This window comes from Bos javanicus, chromosome 4 (assembly GCF_032452875.1).
Source record: "Bos javanicus breed banteng chromosome 4, ARS-OSU_banteng_1.0, whole genome shotgun sequence".
NCBI classification, from domain to species: domain Eukaryota; kingdom Metazoa; phylum Chordata; class Mammalia; order Artiodactyla; family Bovidae; genus Bos; species Bos javanicus.
The window spans coordinates 89,732,456-89,752,933 of record NC_083871.1 but is presented as its reverse complement, the minus strand read 5'-3'; the positions used below and the strand labels follow the sequence as shown (position 1 = coordinate 89,752,933).

General features: G+C 36.1%; 1 protein-coding gene across 11 annotated transcripts in view; it reads left to right on the top strand.

The window, feature by feature from the left end:
* Window positions 1–4,845: 4,845 nt before the first annotated feature.
* The window catches only part of POT1 (protection of telomeres 1), a 98,026-nt gene continuing 82,393 nt past the window's right edge, over window positions 4,846–20,478 (top strand). For 2 of the 11 annotated variants that reach the window (XM_061414593.1, XM_061414588.1), the window contains exons 1-4: window positions 5,015–5,224; window positions 5,978–6,162; window positions 8,454–8,526; window positions 12,221–12,312. In XM_061414593.1, the coding sequence (XP_061270577.1) occupies window positions 6,040–6,162; window positions 8,454–8,526; window positions 12,221–12,312 (288 nt within the window). In that variant the 5' untranslated portion in view covers window positions 5,015–5,224; window positions 5,978–6,039. Of the gene's footprint in view, window positions 4,985–5,014; window positions 5,225–5,977; window positions 6,163–8,453; window positions 8,527–10,609; window positions 10,742–12,220; window positions 12,313–20,478 lie in introns of those variants that run through there. The other 9 variants (XM_061414590.1, XM_061414592.1, XM_061414587.1 and 6 more) reach the window with 9 other exon arrangements.

Below are 20,478 nucleotides of genomic sequence, written 5' to 3'. Positions count from 1 at the left end.
AAAACAAGACCGGGAACTGACTGTGGCTCAGATCATGAGCTCCTTATTGCCAAATTCAGACTTAAATTGAAGAAAGTAGGGGAAACCACTAGACCATTCAGGTATGACCTAAATCAAATCCCTTATGATTATACAGTGGAAGTGAGAAATAGATTTAAGGGCCTAGATCTGATTGACAGAGTGCCTGATGAACTATGGACAGAGGTTCGTAACATTGTACAGGAGACAGGGATCAAGACCATCCCCATGGAAAAGAAATGCAAAAAAGCCAAATGGCTGTCTGGGGAGGCCTTACAAATAGCTGTGAAAAGAAGAGAAGTGAAAAGCAAAGGAGAAAAGGAAAGATATAAGCATCTGAATGCAGAGTTCCAAAGAATAGCAAGAAGAGATACGAAAGCCTTCCTCTGCAATCAATGCAAAGAAATAGAGGAAAACAACAGAATGGGAAAGACCAGAGATCTCTTCAAGAAAATTAGAGATACCAAGGGAACATTTCATGCAAAGATGGGCTCGATAAAGGACAGAAATGGTATGGACCTAATAGAAGCAGAAGATATTAAGAAGAGGTGGCAAGAATACACAGAAGAACTGTATAAAAAAAGATCTTCATGACCAAGATAATCACGATGGTGTGATCACTGACCTAGAGCCAGACATCCTGGAATGTGAAGTCAAGTGGGCCTTAGAAAGCATCACTATGAACAAAGCTAGTGGAGGTGATGGAATTCCAGTTGAGCTTTTTCAAATCCTGAAAGATGATGCTGTGAAAGTGCTGCACTCAATATGCCAGCAAAGTTGGAAATCTTAGCACTGGCCACAGGACTGGAAAAGGTCAGTTTTCATTCCAATCCCAAAGAAAGGCAATCCCAAAGAGTGATCAAACTACCCCACAATTGCACTCATCTCACACGCTACTAAAATAATGCTCAAAATTCTCCAAGCCAGGCTTCAGCAATACATGAACCATGAACTTCCAGATGTTCAAGCTGGTTTTAGAAAAGGCAGAGGAAGCAGAGACCACATTGCCAACATCCACTGGATCATGGAAAAAGCAAGAGAGTTTCAGAAAAACGTCTACTTCTGCTTTATTTTGACTATGCCAAAGCCTTTGACTGTGTGGATCACAATAAACTGTGGAAAATTCTTCAAGAGATGGGAATACCAGACCACCTGACCTGCCTCTTGAGAAACCTATATGCAGGTCAGGAAGCAACAGTTAGAAATGGACATGGAACAACAGACTGGTTCCAAATAGGAAAAGGAGTACCTCAAGGCTGTATACTGTCACCCTACTTATTTAACTTATATGCAGAGTACATCATGAGAAACACTGGGATGGAAGAAGCACAGGCTGGAATCAAGATTGCCGGGAGAAATATCAATAACCTCAGATATGCAGATGACACCACCCTTATGGCAGAAAGTGAAGAGGAACTAAAAAGCCTCTTGATGAAAGTGAAAGAGGAGAGTGAAAAAGTTGGCTTAAAGCTCAACATTCAGAAAATGAAGATGATGGAATCTGGTCCCATTACTTCATGGGAAATAGATGGGGAAACAGTGGAAACAGTGTCAGACTTTATTTTTTGGGCTCCAAAATCACTGCAGATGGTGATTGCAGCCATGAAATTAAAAGACGCTTACTCCTTGGAAGGAAAGTTATGACCAACCTAGATAGCATACTCAAAAGCAGAGACATATAAATGTCAATTGCAAATGTAAAAAATAAAATAAAATAAGCAGAAACCTCAATTAAATAGAGTTGGATTAGATACAATTAGAATTACCATTAGATACAATGACATATTATTCTCCATAGTCAAACTGACCTTTCAAAACAGTCCTTGTGTTCTAAACTTTTCCAACATATACCTGATTTATATAACTTTATTGTTGAGTAAATTGTCTTGGGGTTTATGGAGATGAACAATTATGTTTGTATTAAGATTTGGTGGGAGTGATAGGTGGACATATCTATATGTCAATAAGGACTAATCATCTCTCTCATTTTTTGTATATAGGAAATTGATAACTATACTGTTTGAACCCCACAATGTTTTACTCCACTTTCAAAAAGATCAATTTGGTACTTTTCCCCATTTTTTTTAATTGAAAGTAAGATTTTTTTTTTCTCATTTTAGGGCAAAGGATAACTTGAAGGACTAACTAAAAAGATAATTTAGATGGTGTATATTTTTAAAACTAAGAACATGTATACAGATTCTGTGTTACCAAGTTTATATGTGACAGTTGAAAAAAAATTCCCCTGTTATGATCATGGTGTTAAAATTTGGGGCTTTAGTAAACTTGGAGAACCAATAGTCATAAGATCAGTGGATAGTTTCACTCCCAAAGAAATGAATTGCTCCTATGTATTTCCCTGTAGGACCCAATATTAAATCCTGTCTCAGTCCTATATATTTATAAGGACACTATAAGATGACCACCAAGGCTTTGGGCTATGCTAAACAGAAAGCCTATGAAAATATCTTCTTTAAACTTTTTTTTTTCCCAATAAGTTCACATTTGGATAAGTTAAAAAAGATAGTAATTACCTTTATGTTTCCAGAACACTATAACTTGGGTGATTGTTAATTAAGTTAGATATTGGGGAAAAAAATAGAGTTGGGAGACTAGAAAAGTGAGATCTCACACCCTGCTGACCTCAACAGGAAGAAGACAGACTTCCCTTTCCTGGCAAAGATATTTGATACAAATGAACTTACAAAACAGAGACTCACAGATTTAAAGAATGAACTTGTGGTTGCAGGGAGGATGATGGAGGGAAGGGATAGGTAGAGAGTTTGGGATGAAGTACACACTGATGAAAGTGAAAGAGGAGAGTGAAAAAGTTGGCTTAAAGCTCAACATTCAGAAAATGAAGATCATAGCATCACTTCATGGGAAATAGATGGGGAAACAGTGGAAACAGTGTCAGACTTTATTTTGGGGGGCTTCAAAATCACTGCAGATCGTGATTGCAGCTATGAAATTAAAAGACGCTTACTCCTTGGAAGAAAAGTTATAACTTTTAGATAGCATATTGAACCTAGATAGCATATTGAAAAGCAGAGACATTACATTGCCTACACAGGTCCATCTAGTCAAGGCTATGGTTTTCCAGTGGTCACGTATGGATGTGAGAGTTGGACTGTGAAGAAGGCTGAGTGCCCAAGAATTGATGCTTTTGATCTGTGGTGTTGGAGAAGACTCTTGAGAGTCCCTTGGACTGCAAGGAGATCCAACCAGTCCATTCTAAAGATCAGTCCTGGGTGTTCTTTGGAAGGAATAATGCTAAAGCTGAAACTCCAGTACTTTGGCCACCTCATGCAAAGAGTTGACTCATTGGAAAAGACTCTGATGCTGGGAGGGATTGGGGGCAGGAGGAGAAGGGGACGACAGAGGATGAGATGGCTGGATGGCATCACTGACTCAATGGACATGTGTTTGAGTGAACTCCGGGAGTTGCTGATGGACAGGGAGGCCTGGAGTGCTGTGATTCATGGGGTCGCAAAGAGTCGGACATGACTGAGTGACTGAACTGAACTGAACTGGACACACTGCTATATTTCAAACAGATAACCAACAAGGACGTGTTGTATAGCACATGGAACTCTGCTCAATGTTATGTGAAGCCTGGATAGGAAAGGAGTTTGGGGGTGAACAGATAGGTATATACGTATGGCTGAGTCCCTTCACTGTTCACCTGAAACTAATCACAACATGGTTTATTAATTGACTATACTCCAATATAAAATAAGGTTAAAAGAAGACTCAATGAAAAGCCATGAATTCTTTGCTTATTAAAACTCTCCCACCTCTCTTTCCCCCTCTATACCAGCTTTCTTCTTCCCTTTCCAGTCCTTTTCTTGCATGTTTCCCCGTGGTTTCAAACCTTGAGTTGCCACGTTCTACTAATCCCAAATAAACACATCCTTGTTGGAGAATTATCTGGTAGTCGTACTTGTTTCAGATCAACACAGAGAATAAGAAGGAAAAGTTGAAAATAGGTTGAGAAAAGATGTGTAATTGACCCCTTGGATAGTTTTCCTCAAATAACCAGCTGCTCAAATTGTTATCACAATATGAATACACAATATGAATACAGGGATGGGAGAGAAAGGGAAGATGGACTAACACACGTGCTTTCTGCTGAAAAAAAAATTTTTTTTCTTCAAATATGTTAGCTATTTCTTCCTGCAAATATATATGTACAGCAGATGTTTCAGTCCAAACAGCATTGGAAATATTTATGTGAATATTTATTTCATTCTAGTTTTGCACTGGGTGGTTTCACTTAAATGATTGGAGGGCAAAATCAAAAATAAGCAGAAGATTCACATTTAACAGCATCTCATTAATTACGGTGGCTCAGTGGTAAAGAACTCAAATGCCAATGCAGGGGAGGCAGGTTTGATCTCCGGGAGGGGAAGATTTCCCTGGCAAAGGAAACGGGCAACCCACTCTAATATTCTTTCCTGGGAAATCCGACAGACAGAGGAGCCTGGCCAGCTACACATGGGGTCGCAAAAGAGTCTGACAAGACTTAGCAACTAAACAGCTCATTAATTATAGCATAAAATCATAGTCCTATAAATCATTGAAGTGGTTAATCCAATCTGAAAAGTAGCATTCCTTCTTGCTAGATTTATTTCACTGTAAAAACTGCGTTAGAGCTCTTGCCTTTAGGGGAAGACAACTGGGAACTAAAATAAGGGCCCTTATAAAAAATAAAAAAATAAAAAAAATAAAATAAGGGCCCTGTCCCCAGGAGCTTCCAAATCTACCAAACCCGCCTAGGTCTGCGAAAGGCTCTTCATTGGTTATTGGATTTAGGAAATGCGTAGCACCGCCTCTCCTCCCTCTGCCACCCGCTGGAGAGACTGCTCGAAATTGGCGGGAGCCGCCCGAAGTGGATCCGCGGGAATTCGGGGCGCGGGAGTAGTACAGCCGCCACCCTCCCTGCCACGCGCTGGATCCTCTCTAGGTATTCCGGGAAACTTTCAGCGCATTTTAGGCCTAGACACCATCTCACAGTTCGTCCTCCAAAGGCCCGAGAACCAGCCCCTCGTATGCCCTAGCGGTCGTGTACGCATGCGTGGGACTGGGTTGCTGCCGTGCGTGTGACGTCACGAGCGCGCCCGCCCGAACGCTTCCTAGTTTTTCTTTTAAGAGAGCGGGTCAGTCAATTTCCAAGTAAGTTTGGAGATCTTGACGTGGTTACGAGGTGAGTCGGGACCTGAACCGGTATTATGAAGAGCCTGGTTTAGTTTAGATCAACATTTGGAGGAGTTATTGCAGGGAAAATCTTCATATTTGTCTTTCTCGTGAGCTTACTTGTGTCGAGTATTTTAGCGTTTTGTGAGCAGCTGACTTCAGTTAATCCATGTCTCTGCCCTCAGACGGTCATCTGGCTTGAAGAAGCTTGGTGCGCACACACTAAAACTAAATATCAATACTAGTGCGTGTCCCAGGCAATAAGTTTGGGGAAAAAAAAGAATCTGAAGATGCGCAAGTTAACAGCAGTTCAGTGGTTTCTTTCGACTGCATAGGGGCTGGAGGGAGGAGGCAACATATATTTTGGAGTCATAAACTTTTGGGGCACAGTTTACTTACACAATGTTACAACTGCCAAAGGGATTTAAAAACAAGCGCAAAACTTTTCAGCCTCCTTTCGCTTCCTCAATAGTTTGTACATTTTAAAGCACAGTGGTAAAGGCGGTTGTTAGTGCCCTTTTCACAGATCCTAAAGCTGAATTATACAAGTAGTTCTTAAAATACAAGACTAATAGAAAATGGTTAAGTTTGAATGCTTTAGGAGGATGTGTGTATTGATCATCTAATAAAATTACAGAATAATTCACCCATCCTTCTTCTCCCCCAACAGTGATGACTAACTAAAAAGGAAAAGCAAATCAAAGACGCTTAAAGCAAATTATTTACTACATTTTGGATAAAATACTGGTTTTTGTGTTTTCAGCAGTAAGTTATCAACTTCCCTAACTGAATTTGCTTTCCATCACACTATGAAGCAGATCTGATATGCCACTTGAATTAATAAAAGAAGTCAATGGAGTGCCTGAAGTTGATCTGCTAAATAAATTACACAAAGTGGATATCAGATCCCTACAGCCTGGTAGTGATTATGACAAGAAATATATCCAGGTAAGAACTGACACAACTCAGAATAGTTACTGTTTGTTTTCTGAAGTTGGATTGTCAAGTGCCTTGGAGTGGTTTTTATTTGAACTTATCCTGATGTGAGCAACTGAACTTCTTGGATGCAGAGGTCAATAGTTTTTCTCAAATTAGGGAAATTATTGAGTAATGTTTCTTGGATTTTTTTTTTTTCTTGCGTATTATTACTCTTCTTTTTCTGGATGTCACTTACATGTATGGTTGCATGTTGGGTTCTTTGATATTGTCCTTCTGGTCTGTCAGGTACTGTTTGTCTTTCTTCAGTACTATTTTGTTTTGTGTTTTTGCTGAGGATTTCAGATTGTGGAATTTCTATTGATTTTGTCTTTTAAGTTGCTGAACTTTTTGGGGGGTTATAGCCAATATTTTTTATGCATATTCAGTGAATTTTTAAATTTTAGTTGTTGTGTATTTAATTTTGGGTCAAAGTTAAGAATGATGGGAAGCAGGTAAAGGGCTTACTGACAAAATGTGTCATATAGTAAAAGAGAAATGATGTCACTTTTCAGTTTTACCCTGTAATCAATATTCTTCATGTAGACATTTGTTATCTTTCATTTTTTTTTGTTTTCCATTTTCCTGATATTTTCTGTCATATGAAATAAAGTTCTATGTATTACAGCTGGTCTTCTCTACTTCATTGTATTTAAATTCCTAATCAAATGTTGTGGGTTTTTTTGTTTGTTTTTTTGTTTTTCAAATGTTTTTTATTATTTGCAAACTCACTTCACATTTTTGATTAGGATGATGCTTCTTGCATCAGTTCAGTTCAGTCGCTCAGTTGTGTCCTACTCTTTGCAACCCCATGAAGCCAGGCCTCCCTGTCCATCACCAACTCCCGGAGTTCACCCAAACTCATGTCCATCGAGTCAGTGATGCCATCCAGCCATCTCATCCTCTGTCGTCCTGCCCCCAATCCCTCCCAGCATCAGAGTCTTTTCTAATGAGTCAACTCTTCACATGAGGTGGCCAAAGTATTGGAGTTTCAGCTTTAGCATCATTCCTTCCAAAGAACACCCAGGACTGATTCCTTTAGAATGGGCTGGTTGGATCTCCTTGCTGTCCAAGGGACTCTCAAGAGTCTTCTCCAACACCACAGTTCAAAAGCATCAGTTCTTTGGCGTTCAGCTTTCTTCACAGTCCAACTCTCACATCCATACATGACCACTGGGAAAACTATAGCCTTGATTACAGACCTTTGTTGGCAAAATAATGTCTCTGCTTTTGAATATGCTATCTAGGTTGGTCATAACTTTTCTTCCAAGGAGTAAGCATCTTTTAATTTCATGGCTGCAATCACCATCTACAGTGATTTTGGAGCCCCCGAAAATTAAATCTGCCACTGTTTCCAGTGTTTCCCCATCTTCTTGCATACTTGTGTTTATTAATAAAATGATTTGATTAATTTTCTTTCTGATGGATCATTAATATTATTACTGTGCTGTACCTAACTTCATCATTCTTATTTTGGGTGTTTGATATAGAAGAATTTAAGTGAAATATTTTTAAAATTCTAGCATTTTTATTGGTGTTATTAAGATAAACCCTTTTAGATATAAATGAAACGTCAGTTTGAATTCTTACATTCCTTTTTCTAACCTGCACATGTCTGCAGGTATCTCAACATTTCTTGAATTTTATTAAATGCATTTTGCTATGAAATTCACTGGTTTTTAGTATATATAGGTCTGTGAGTTTTGACAGATGTATAAAAATGTGTAACTGCAACCATAATCAAGCTGTAGAACAGGCTTTCACTCCCCCCAAATTTTATAGTCAGCTGCTACCTTAATTTCAATCCATGGCGACCACTTTTGACCAGTTTTCTCAGGTTATATAGTATTTTTTGCCTTTCAAGAATGCCATGTAAATTGAATCTTACAGTGTGTAGAGTCACACACAACTGAGTAGAGTCCTCAGTCGGACATGACTGAGCAACTGAACTGAACTGTATGTAGCTTCTTTCTTTTAAAGTATCAATATTATATGTTACACGTATCAGTATGTAGCCTTTTGATTGTGGCTTCTTTTCACTCCTTGCAGTTCTTCAAGTTGTTACGTTTATCAATAGTATTACATTTTATTGATTGCTGGAATTCCACCATAGTCTGTTTATAACATTCCCCAGTGTAGCAGTACTTGCATTCTTTCCAGTATTTTGTAATGATGAATAAAGTAGCCTTAAAAACTTATTCTAATTTTAATTATGTTATTACAGTCTCTTGGATTTACGTGTAACTGCTTTTCTTTCACTTCAGGGAAAACTCTCACTTATCTCTTCTTTAATTTGTGGTGAAAATAGAAGAGCTGTTTTAAAGATTGGACTTCAAGGTAAATGACAAGACCATTTCTGCTTAACTTTTTGCTTATAATCTAGAAATGGGTAACATTATGTATACATACACATGTACCCTGGAGAAGGCAATGGCACCCCACTCCAGTACTCTTGCCTGGAAAATCCTATGGATGGAGGAGCCTGGTAGGCTGCAGTCCATGGGGTCGCTAAGAGTTGGACATGACTGAGCGACTTCATTTTCACTTTTCACTTTCATGCATTGGAGAAGGAAATGGCAACCCACTCCAGTGTTCTTGCCTGGAGAATCTCAGGGACGGGGGAGCCTGGTGGGCTGCCGTCTGTGGGGTCGCACAGAGTCAGACACGACTGAAGTGACTTAGCAGCATTAACAGCACACATATACCCACAAAAATCATTTTTAGTATGAACATCTATGGAGTGAAAATTTATTCTTTTACTCTAGCATCAAATATATGGATTGAAAAGTTATTATTTTCCTCTCTCAATCTTTTTCTTCAAAGTCTGTCCACTCCCCACTCCCCCATTGCTTCTTTTTTGCTTCAGATTCCTTTAATGTCCTACCCAGATATTACAATGGCTAACTCATCTCCTTATTTTCTAGTTTCATTAATGTGACCCAAACAGCAAATTGTAAGATAATGCTATTTTCAGCATGTTATTTCTTTCCTAGGTGTTACGTGAGCTAATTCTTCTCCCTAGTAACCCTTAAATAATCTTGGTAAGAGTTTAGAATACTTGGAGACCAAAGTAAATCTATTCTGAAGTCTGAAATTCGTTGAATGAATGAAGAATGGCCTACAGCAGGGAATGGGAAATAAACTTTGAAGTATATTTCCAAAACTATTGGAAACCATATACATAACGGACACTGTTCTAGGTACAGCAATGTAGCTAGCAATATAACAATGACCAAAACAAAGTTCTTGCATTCATGGAGTTTACATTGTAGGGGAAGAAATAAATTCAGCAAATAATTGTACAAGGTAATAATTTACAGAAATTTGGTTTGAAGAAAAATAGAGCAGGGTGTGGTGGCGTGCCTGATGTATTATCCTTTTATATATTCCTAGGTTTGATTTGCTAATGTTCTGTTAAGAATTTTTGCATTTAAATTTATGAAAAATATGGTAGGAGTCTGTCTTTTCCTGTAGTGATTTTGATTGGTTTTGATGTTGGGGTAATGCTATCCTTAGTGAAGAGTTGTTTATGGTCCCTCCTTTCCTATTTTCTGGAAGACTTTACCTGGAATTGTTTGTTTCTTCCTTAAATGTTTATAGAATTCACTGGTGAAACCACTTGTATATGGAGACTTTTCATTTGAAAGATTTAATTCTAAGTTCAGTCCCTTTAATTGACATAGGGCTATTGAAATTATCTCTTTCTTTCTTGAGCAAGCATTGGTAGATTGTGTTTCTAAAGGAATTTATCCAGGTCATCTTGGTTGTCAGTATGTTAGTGTAAAGTCATTCATGAAATACTTTTTATATGCTTTTATTGTTGGTAGGATCTATAGTGATGTTGTATTTCATTGATTTGATAATTCATGACTTCTGTCTCTCTCTCTTACTTTTTTCCTGATCATTTTGGCTGGAGATTTATTGATTTTTAAAATCAGCTTTTGTTTTAATTGATTTTGATTTTTCTGTTTTCCTATTTTCACTAACGTTTCTTTTCTGTTAACCTGCTGTTAACTTCAGTCATTGTATTGTTAGCTTCTAATACTGTATTTTTCAACTCTTTAAGTTCCTGTTTAGTTTTTTTCATGTCTCTCAGTTCTCCTCACCTATTGTCTTCTACTTTTTTGAACATGCAGTTTTAATAACTGTTTCAAAATCTTCTATGTCAATGCTTTTATCACTGTTATTTCTGAGTTATTTTCTATTGATCCCCCCCAGCTCTCCACCCTGTTTCCTCCCTACCCCAGTTCTTATGTATTTTTCCTTTCTACATTGTTGGTACTTTTTTTTAACTGAATGCTGGACATTCAGAATTTTATATTATCAAATATTGGATTTATTTGTAATTCTTTAAATATTATTTGTCTTCATTTTGGAATACTGTAAATTCTCTTGGAATCAATTTGATTAACTTTGTTAGGATGAGTCTAGAGCAGCGTTTATGTCGGGACTAATTTGCCCTGATAACCAAGGAAGTGCCCTTCTGACAAGTTTACCACGTGCTTTGTGTATGAGGATTCCACTCTGGAGCCAGAGCAGTTCACAGCACTGTGTGAGTCTCAGAATTATTCTGCCTCTTTCTTTCAAGTGGTTCTAATTCCTTTCTGGGATTCTTTCCTCCTGTGCTTTTGGAGATCAGTACTCAGCCAAAGACCCCAAGGCACTCCTCTCCAGAGCACTTGTCTATGCTGCTGTCTTCCTTTCAGCAACATGTCGCACAAATTCTATCCACTTTGCTGTCCTCAAATCTGAATTCAGTGAGGCTGCTGGGCTTTCTTTAGATTTTACCTCCATTTTCTGTTGCCTAGAATCTCCAGGAAATAAACTAGGGCTCTGGCTTTGCTTTCCTTCCCAAAGAGAATAGTTTCCTGCACTTCCTGTTGTCCAGCGTCTGCAAACTGTTGTTTATATATATAGTTGTTGTTTTTGTTAGTTTTCTCGTTTCTTTAAGGACAGAACAAATCCAGTTCCCATTACTTTGTCATGGCCAGAAATAGACATCTGACAGGGCATTTACTATACTAAAGAAGTAAGTTATATCTTGATTAGAAGCCATTGTATTTTTATTTTTGAGAACATTAGTGTTTCAATTTATGTATCTACTTATTTTGAGGAATTGGATGACAGAAGTAAGTGAAAGGAGGTTATAGGCAGATGTGTGATAGTTTTTTCATTGCTGGTGATAAAGTAGCAGATTCAAGAGTTACAAGTTACACTGCAAGTTTTGGAAAGATGTTTCATGTACTTCATAGATACATGAAAGTCTGAGATGAGAGCAGTTGGAGTAATTGAATGTTTGAAAGCTGATATTAATGAGACCTCTCTCAGATGTTACAGTAATTGAATCTTAGCATTTGTCCTTGCTTCAGTGATTCTAGGAGGTGACCTCTGGAGAACAAAGATTATGGAGAGTCTTCCCCAAAGCCAAGAATTTCCAAATGAGATTCTTCGTAGCATATCTGTTTCTTCTTTTCCAAATAATTCTTATTGTCAAAATCACAAAAAGCTCAGTTTTTACACACACACTGCTCTTTTACTCTTCAATGTATGGGTGCTACAGAGAACTCACTTGTTTAGGTTAAAACTTAAAGTTCTAATAATTATATATTACCAGAAGTTCAGTAAAAATAAAAGTATTTGGAGAGTGATGTTATACAGTATAAAAATTGAATTATTTTTATTTAGTTCTTATTCAGTATCTTCTTCAGTTCTTTTGATGGTAACCATGGGAAAGTAAATTGAAAGTGATCATTATGTGATGTTAATGTGGTATTTACAGAAATTTGTAAAGCATATTATAGTTGAAACTGTTATAATTTTGGTTTTAATGCCTAGTAGCATTCTGTACATTATTTTGGCAGTTCTTAAGGTGATAGAGTAAACTAAAAGTGAATTATAAGCATTTTAATTACTCTTCTTCATGATTTTATTTTGAAGTAACTATAGGTTTTAGAATTTAGTTGTCAGCAATTTTTTTGTGTCTATAAAAGTTCTGTATCTGAAGTGTTTTTCTGTGTGTGTTTCTCTATAGAACAAGATAATTCGAATTCAGAGATCAGCAAGATCAATATATTATTTTTTGGAAGCTTAGCCAAGGACTGTGCTAAAGTTTTCTATGAAGGGGTAAAATATTTTTATATTACTTTATCTCTTTAGAAATAGAATTATTGATCATGCTATATGTATCCTACAAGCCATTTTTTAGAAATTCATTATAGATTTGCAGATGTATGAAAAATTATACTTTTTTAAAAGCAACATCCTTAAAATTGAACACTCCAAAGAGATTAGTGTAACTTATCATTGACAGAAAAAGGGACAATATTTCCTCTCACTTAAGTTTAATTTTCAGTATTCAATAGACTGTCTTAAAGATAGGTACATTTTTTCTTACTTAAAAATAATCCTTACTAACTAAAAAATAATATGAGCTAAAGTCTATATGAGTATGTCTATAATATTTTCTATAATTATTATAAAATAAATGCCTGCTAAAATCCCCAACAAGATGATACCAAATCAAACCCAGCAGCATATTAAAAGGAGAGTAAACACCATGACCAAAGGGATTTATCCCAGAAATTATGTTTGGTTCAACGTAAGAAAATCATTATACTACATTATATTACATTGTAATAGCATCACTGACTAGATGGATATGAATTTGGGCAAACCCCAGGACATAGTGGAGGACAGAGAAGCCTGAGTGCTGTAGTCCATGGGGTCTCAGAATTGGACAAATTTAGCTACTGAACACCAACAAAATACATCACATTAATAATAGAACAAAGGAGTAAAAAACACAAATAATTATCTTAATTGATGCAGGAAAGGTATTTGAAAAATTCTACATACTTTTGTAGTCAGAACACTCAGAAAAATCGAAGGGAACATCGTAACATAATAAAAGTCAATTATGAAAAACCTATAGCTAATATACTCAATAAGTGAAAGACTGAAAGCTTTCCTCATAAGGCAGGAATGTGAAAAGGATGCTTGCTTTCACCACTGCTATTCAGCCTTGTACTAGAACTTCTAGCCAGAGTAATCAAATAAGAAGAAAAGAAAAGACATCTAATTTGTAAAAGAAGAAGTAAAATTATCTCTCTTCTCAGAGTAGGAAGTCAAGACATACATGGAATAACAGGCGAGTTTGGCTTTGGAGTACAAAATGAAGCGGGGCAAAGGCTAACAAGAGTTTGGCCAAGACAATGCACTGGTCATAGCAAACACCCTCTTCCAGTACACGAGAGATGACTCTACACGTGGACATCACCAGATGGTTAATACTGAAATCAGATTGAATATATTCTTTGCAGCTGAAGACGGAGAAGCTCTGTATAGTCAGCGAAAGCAAGACCGGGAGCTAACTGTGGCTCAGATCGTGAACTCCTTATTGCAAAATTCAGACTTAAATTGAAGAAAGTAGGCCATTCAGGTATGACCTAAATCAAATCCCTTATGATTAAACAGTGAAAGTGACAAATAGATTCAAGGGATTAGACCTGATAGAGTGCCTGAAGAAATATGGACAGAAGTTTGTAACATTGTACAGGAGGTGGTGACCAAAACCATTCCTGAGAAAAAGAAATGCAAAAAAGGCAAAATGATTGTCTGAGCAGACCTTACAAATAGCTGAGAAAAGAAGAGAAGTGAAAGGAAAAGGAAAGATATACCTATCTGAATGCAGAGTTCCAAAGACTAGCCAGGAGAAATAAGAAAGCCTTCTTAAGTGAACAATGCAAAGAAATAGAGGAAAACAATAGAAACCAGTAGACTAGATCAATTTTCATTCCAATCCCAAAAAGGGGCAATGCCACCAATGTTCAAACTACTGCACAATTGCACTCATTTCACATGCTGTCAAAGTAATGCTCAAAATCCTTCAAGCTACGCTTTAACAGTAAGTACATGAACGAAGAACTTTCCGATGTTCAAGCTGGATTTAGAAAAGGCTGAGGAACCAGAGATCAAATTGCCAACATCCATTGGATCATAGAAAAAGCAAGGATATTCCAGAAACACATCTGCTTCATTGACTGTGCTAAAGCCTTTGATTGTGTGGATCACAACAAACTGGAAAATTCTTAAAGAGAGGAGAAAACCAGATCACTTCACCTGCCTCCTGAGAAATCTTTATGCAGGTCAATAATCAATAGTTAGAACCAGAAGTGGAACAACAAACTGGTTCCAAATTGGGAAAGGAGTATGTTAAGGCTGTATATTGTCACCCTGTTTAGTTAACTTCTGTTACATCATGTGAAATGCCAGGCTGGATGAAGCACAAGCTGGAATCAAGATTACCATGAGAAATATCAGTAACCTCAGATATGCAGATGACACCACTCTAATGGCAGAAAGCGAAGAGGACTAAAGAACATTTTGATGGAGGTGAAAGAGGAGAGTGAAAAAGCTGGATTAAAACTAAATATTCAAAAAATGAAGACCATGACATCTGGTCCCATCATTTCATGGCAAATAGAATGGGGAAGCAATGGAAACAGTGACTGACTTTATTTTCTTGGGCTTGAAAATTACTGCAGACACTGACTGCAGCGATGAAATTAAAAAAGATGCTTGCTCCTTGGAGTAAAAGCTATGACAAACCTAGACAGCATATTAAAAAACAGAGACATCACTTTGCTGACAAAGGTCCATATAATCAAAGCTATGGTTTTTCACTAGTCATGTATGGATGTGAGAGTTGGACCATAAAGAAGGCTGAGCGCTGAAGAATTGATGCTTTAAAACTGTGGTGCTGGAGAAGACTCTTGAGAGTCCTTTGAACAGCAAGGAGATCACACCAATCAATCCTATAGGAAATCAACTCTGAATATTGATTGCAAGGATTGATGCTGAAGCTTCAGTACTTCAGCTACCTGATGTGAAGAGCCAACTAATTGGAAAAGACCCTGATGCTGGGAAAGATTGAGGGCAAGAGAAGAGGGTGATAGAGGATAAGATGGTTGTATGGCATCCTTGACTCAATGAACATGAGCTTGAGCAAACTCAGGGAGAGAATGAAGAATAGGGAAGCCTGGCGTGCTGCAGTCTATGGGGTCACAGAAATGACTGAGCAACTGAACAAGTCTTCTCAGATGACCTGATCCAATATATATAAAATCTTTAAAAATCCAAAAAAAAAAGCTGAGAGGGCTAATATATATGAATTTAGAAATGTCGTAGGGTACAAGATAGACACACCAAAAACAGTTCTACCATCCAATAGATCTGTTTGCTATGCTGTAAATGTTCTAGATCTGTGTTCTCAATATGGTAGCTACTTATCTTATTTGGCCAATGTGCACTTAAAATATGGCTTGAGGAACTGAACTTTGTATCATTTTAAATAAATAGCCACATATGGTTAGTTTTTACTGTATTGGACAGCACATCTACAGAAATTAACCACTCTGGTGTATAATACAGATTTTTTTTCTGCATGTGTATTAAAATGATTTAAAATTGTTTTTTAATAAGAATCATATGATATCTTTGATGTTAATTAGTGATCCTCTGGATATTTGCAGAACCAGTTTTGGCAATTAACTAATATTGAAGCATATAGCTATAAAAATTACTGAGTCATAGATGTCTCCAGATAAATTGTTTAGTATTAGAAAGTACTTCTAAAATGATGCTACAGAAATATTAGATATATGGTTGATTTATGGTTGTTACTAACAAGTAAATGATACAGGGAAAAACAATGCAGAACAACAAAGTCAGATGAGATTGTCTGTACTCTGTCTCTTTTTTCATTTACATTCATTTAGGTTCAGTAAACATTTATTAAGGGCTGACATTTTGCTTGACTTTGTGCTAGGCTCTAAAGAAACCAAAATGAATAAGACACAGTGCTTGACCTTATGGTGTCCACTCTCTCTAGTCTATTGGAAATCATTTAATGGTGGTGACTATAATAGAACTGGAGTAGCAACCTCAATAAACTGAGGATGAATCTGCCTGGAGGATTTGGGGAAAAGCATCAAACAGTAGGCACAGAGTTTTTAGTGGAACATTTTATCTGTTAGTCTTTAAAATTTTTATTATGAAAAATTTCAAACATATGTATAAGTGGTAAGAATTGAATAATGACTGTCCATATTCTGAACATCTAACTTCAGTAGTAATCAGTATTTAGGCTCTTATTTCATCCATTTCATCTACTCATTTTACTGCCACAGATTATTTTGAGGCAAATAGCAGGAGTTATATAATTTAAACCCTTAAAATTTCAGCATATAAAAGAGAAAGCGTCCTTAAATTATGTATATATGTATATGTATGTATGTGTTTATGTGTATACACAAATGAATACATACACAATATAATTATACTACTGAAATGTTAACATCAGCTTTTATAAATCATGACATCATCAGCGCAGTCATGTATACACACACACACACACACACACACACACACACACACATCTGTGTATATTTCTCTTTTCCTATGTATTTGTATACATGCATAAGCACAATTTCATCATTATGCCTACAATAATTTATATATATATAATATCAAGTCTGTTCCAGTTTCCCTGATTATCTCCCATATTATTTTTCAATTTATTTTCTTCTACCAGGAAGAGATTTAAGGTAGAGGAATCAGTGAGAGCTTAACAGTAATTCAGAAACTGTAAAGACGAAAACTAATAAGGCACTTGTTGACTTGACATAGAATTGATTAGTTGTATATGTGTTTTGTGTTTGGAGTTTGGAGACTGACGTGAGAAAACATTGCTACTATTTGTGTCAGAGAATGTTTTGCCTATGTTCTCTTCTTGCTAAGTTTCTGTGAAGAAGTGGTAAATCAGTTAATTTTTTTCCTTAATTTTTAATTGGAACAAAAAAAAGAATGTAGTCATTTATTATTTCCTCAGTGAACAGCTGTTATTCAATCAGTGGTGTATCTTAAAATCTTACTTTAAAACTTGAGGAAAGCAAATAGTTGCCATGCAGTTCATGTTATAAATCTCCTAGGATAGTTCATTAGGCTGTTTCTCTCACAATAGTAACCAGAGTGACTTTTGATGCAATTTAAAAATGTTTGATTGTGATACAGTTTTAACAGTTGGTATACTGTGAAGTTTTGGAGGCAGGTATACTAAAAAAAAAAATGTACTACCTGACAGCCTTATCAGGAAAGTGGACTAGGAAATAAAAGTTTATAAGGCTAGTGTATGACACACACAATCAAATCTGCTTGAGGTTGTTTAGTTAGGGTAAAAATCAGTATCTCTGTATAGCTATTTTAATGAGGCACTTCTATGAGTGGCTCCAGTAAAGGCCTGTTACTGTTATTCCTTATTATTATTCTTGCCCTTAAAGGCATGACTTTATTTCAGCTTTGTTTAAATAATTAATATTTATGATGACAATTCTGAATTACTAAGAATTCAGTGTTTCATAAAGACACCAAATCATGCCTTTTTTTAAGAAAGATATTCTTCAGAAATGATGAGAGGGAGGGAGAGAGGGGAATGAAAGTGAGAATACTTAGTAGGTGTTTAACAGGGAAAGTTTCACTCCCATCACTTACTCCCATTATTAGATAATACCACTGCTATGCCATTTTTTTGGTATCCTTCCAGTGTTATATATATATGTATATATGTATACTTACATATGTATGTGTATATATATGTATATGTAAACTCATATATGTGCGTTATCAAATGACATCATACTATCCATGTTTTGTAAATTGCTTTATTTCACAACATATCTTGAACATCTTAGAGAAGTGTTTTAAAAAATACATGGTATTGAATATTAGGGATCTATTTGCTTATATTTTAAATACATTTTTATCTTTATCTTTAAAATTCTTATATTTATTCTTGTTTGAAAAGCAATATAAAAAGTTTATAATAAAATAAATTAGCATGTGTGCATTCTATAAAACATGTGTGATATATTAGATATTAGTATTTTTCCTAACTGATATGAAAGGTGTTTTCTGCTATTGAAATAAATTTTAAGTAGGTATTCATTAAAATATGAGAGAACTACACAACTAATTCGGAGAAGGCAATGGCACCCCCCTCCAGTACTCTTGCCTGGAAAATCCCATGGATGGAGGAGCCTGGAAGGCTGCAGTCCATGGGGTCGCTGAGGGTCAGACATGACTTCACTTTCACTTTTCACTTTCATGTGTTGGAGAAGGAAATGGCAACCCACTCCAGTGTTCTTGCCTGGAGAATCCCAGGGATGGGGCATCCTGGTGGGCTGCCGTCTATGGGGTCGCAGAGAGCTGGACACGACTGAAGTGATTCAGCAGTGGTAGCATACAACTAATTAGTACTTGTCTGGTAACAGGATATTGATAATGGTAAGTCAAAGTTTCTCCTTTTTAAAATATAATGGTGAGAAGACTGAGGTCACAATTTAGTTTAAATTCTTTCTGCATTTAAAATCATGAATGCTCATCATCTAAGAGGTCTAATTAGGCTATTTATTTTAGAGTTTTTAGTGTCTAGGGTAAAGATTGTTGCAAATCAAAGGTAAAACTTTTTGCATAAAAGGATGAACTTTATACTGCAGTTCTTATACCATTCTTCGTCACTTGTTTTCTTAAGCTTAGCTCTGTGTTTAAGTACAGCAGTCCTAAAACATCTTTGCTAGATTAATGGCACATTTTGCAAGAGTACGAATGCTCTGATTGAAACTCCATTCATCTGAGGCATTTTTTTCAGTTTTAGCTTTCGTTTAAAGAAAGTTTTAACATTAATATGTAGATATAAAATACAACTTTTTCAAAGTACTTAAAAATTTTTTTTCAAAGATCTTACCACAAAACTGACAAAATTATAGACGTTTGTTAATATATTTTCTTCCCACCCCTGTAAGATTTAGTTTTGAAAGGGCAGGTAGAGTAGTACCTGGAAATCAGAGATCTGGATTCTTGTCTTGTTCTACTATAATTAGCTGTATGTGACCACAGACTGCTCATTTATCCTCTCTGGCCCTTATTTTCTTATCTGAAAAGTGAAGATATACTTGATTATATGATTTCTAAGGTCCTTTGCAATTCTAAAATGCCAGGTTTCTATGAAGTAAGTTTTGTGGTAGTTGTATAGTTTATGTTAAGATTTAATGGAGGTTTATTTTGTATAATATGTGTGTATGTTTCATGTGTATATTCATATGTTTCAGTGTTCATTGAGTTGTCTGAAGATTTGTTGAATGTTTTTTGTCTTCTGTGCTTGATGTCTGAAAAATCTTAACTGATTAAGACAGTTATGAACCTTGCCATCATGCAGTAATTTTCAGTGGAGAAAAGTGGAATTAAACAACTATTATGTAATTAATTATTTTATCCAGATGTGATGTGTACTGAGAAGATTGAGTAACAGAATAAGAAAAATCTCAGGAAGAATGAGCACAGGGGTACTAGGAGAGTAGATCATCCCTGCATGAGGACCCTGGAATGCTAAGGAATTATGGGAAGGCAGAATTCCATAGTTAGTCACACAAAATATGACTGTTGGACTGTGGTGGGGGTATCAGATCATAAAACGATTTGAGACCACTTAAAGATTTTGGTTTTCATGCTAATATTGCATGTATTACTTCCAATTATGTCCTTGGTGTTACACAATACAATAGATGCTAGTAATACCCATGAAATACATTTCTTATGTTAGAGAAATATTTTCTGTCAGTCACTGTACTATCAGTGATATCAGGTGCCTGACTTTTCCCTGTACCCTTTCACTCTTTAGCAGTGTTCTAAGGTGTAATAACCTAACAATATTTGCAAGTTCCGTATAGTAAAAATTACTTTAGTGCTTGGTAAAGTCAGATAAATTTTTCTTTTTGGATTATCAGTTGCTTCATATTTTCTCTGCCCTTTTCCTGCTCAGTCATGAGAAATTTTAATGTATTATCCATTAAAATTAGCAAATTAATATACTAGTTTTGTGATTTACATTTTTGATATCTATTGATTTGCTTCCTATTGCACCACTGATTGTGTTCATCATTAGGAAATAATAGCATGTAAAAACCATGTTTGTTTATATGCAAGTAAGTTGCCTGATTTTTTTTTTCTTTTTAATTGTTCACTTTTAAAGAACACTTATGTTAAAAAGATGTGTCCTGATTTCATTATCTCAGAGACTAATTTGTGGTAGAAATATTTCTTTTGGCTAAACTAAAAATTGTTTAGTGACAAGGACTCAGTCTAAGGCACTGTAACAAAAGGGAAATGACCCCCTTGTGATTCCTGAGTATTCTGAGTTCGTTCAAAGATGTCATTTCATGTTTTTTCACTTTTATA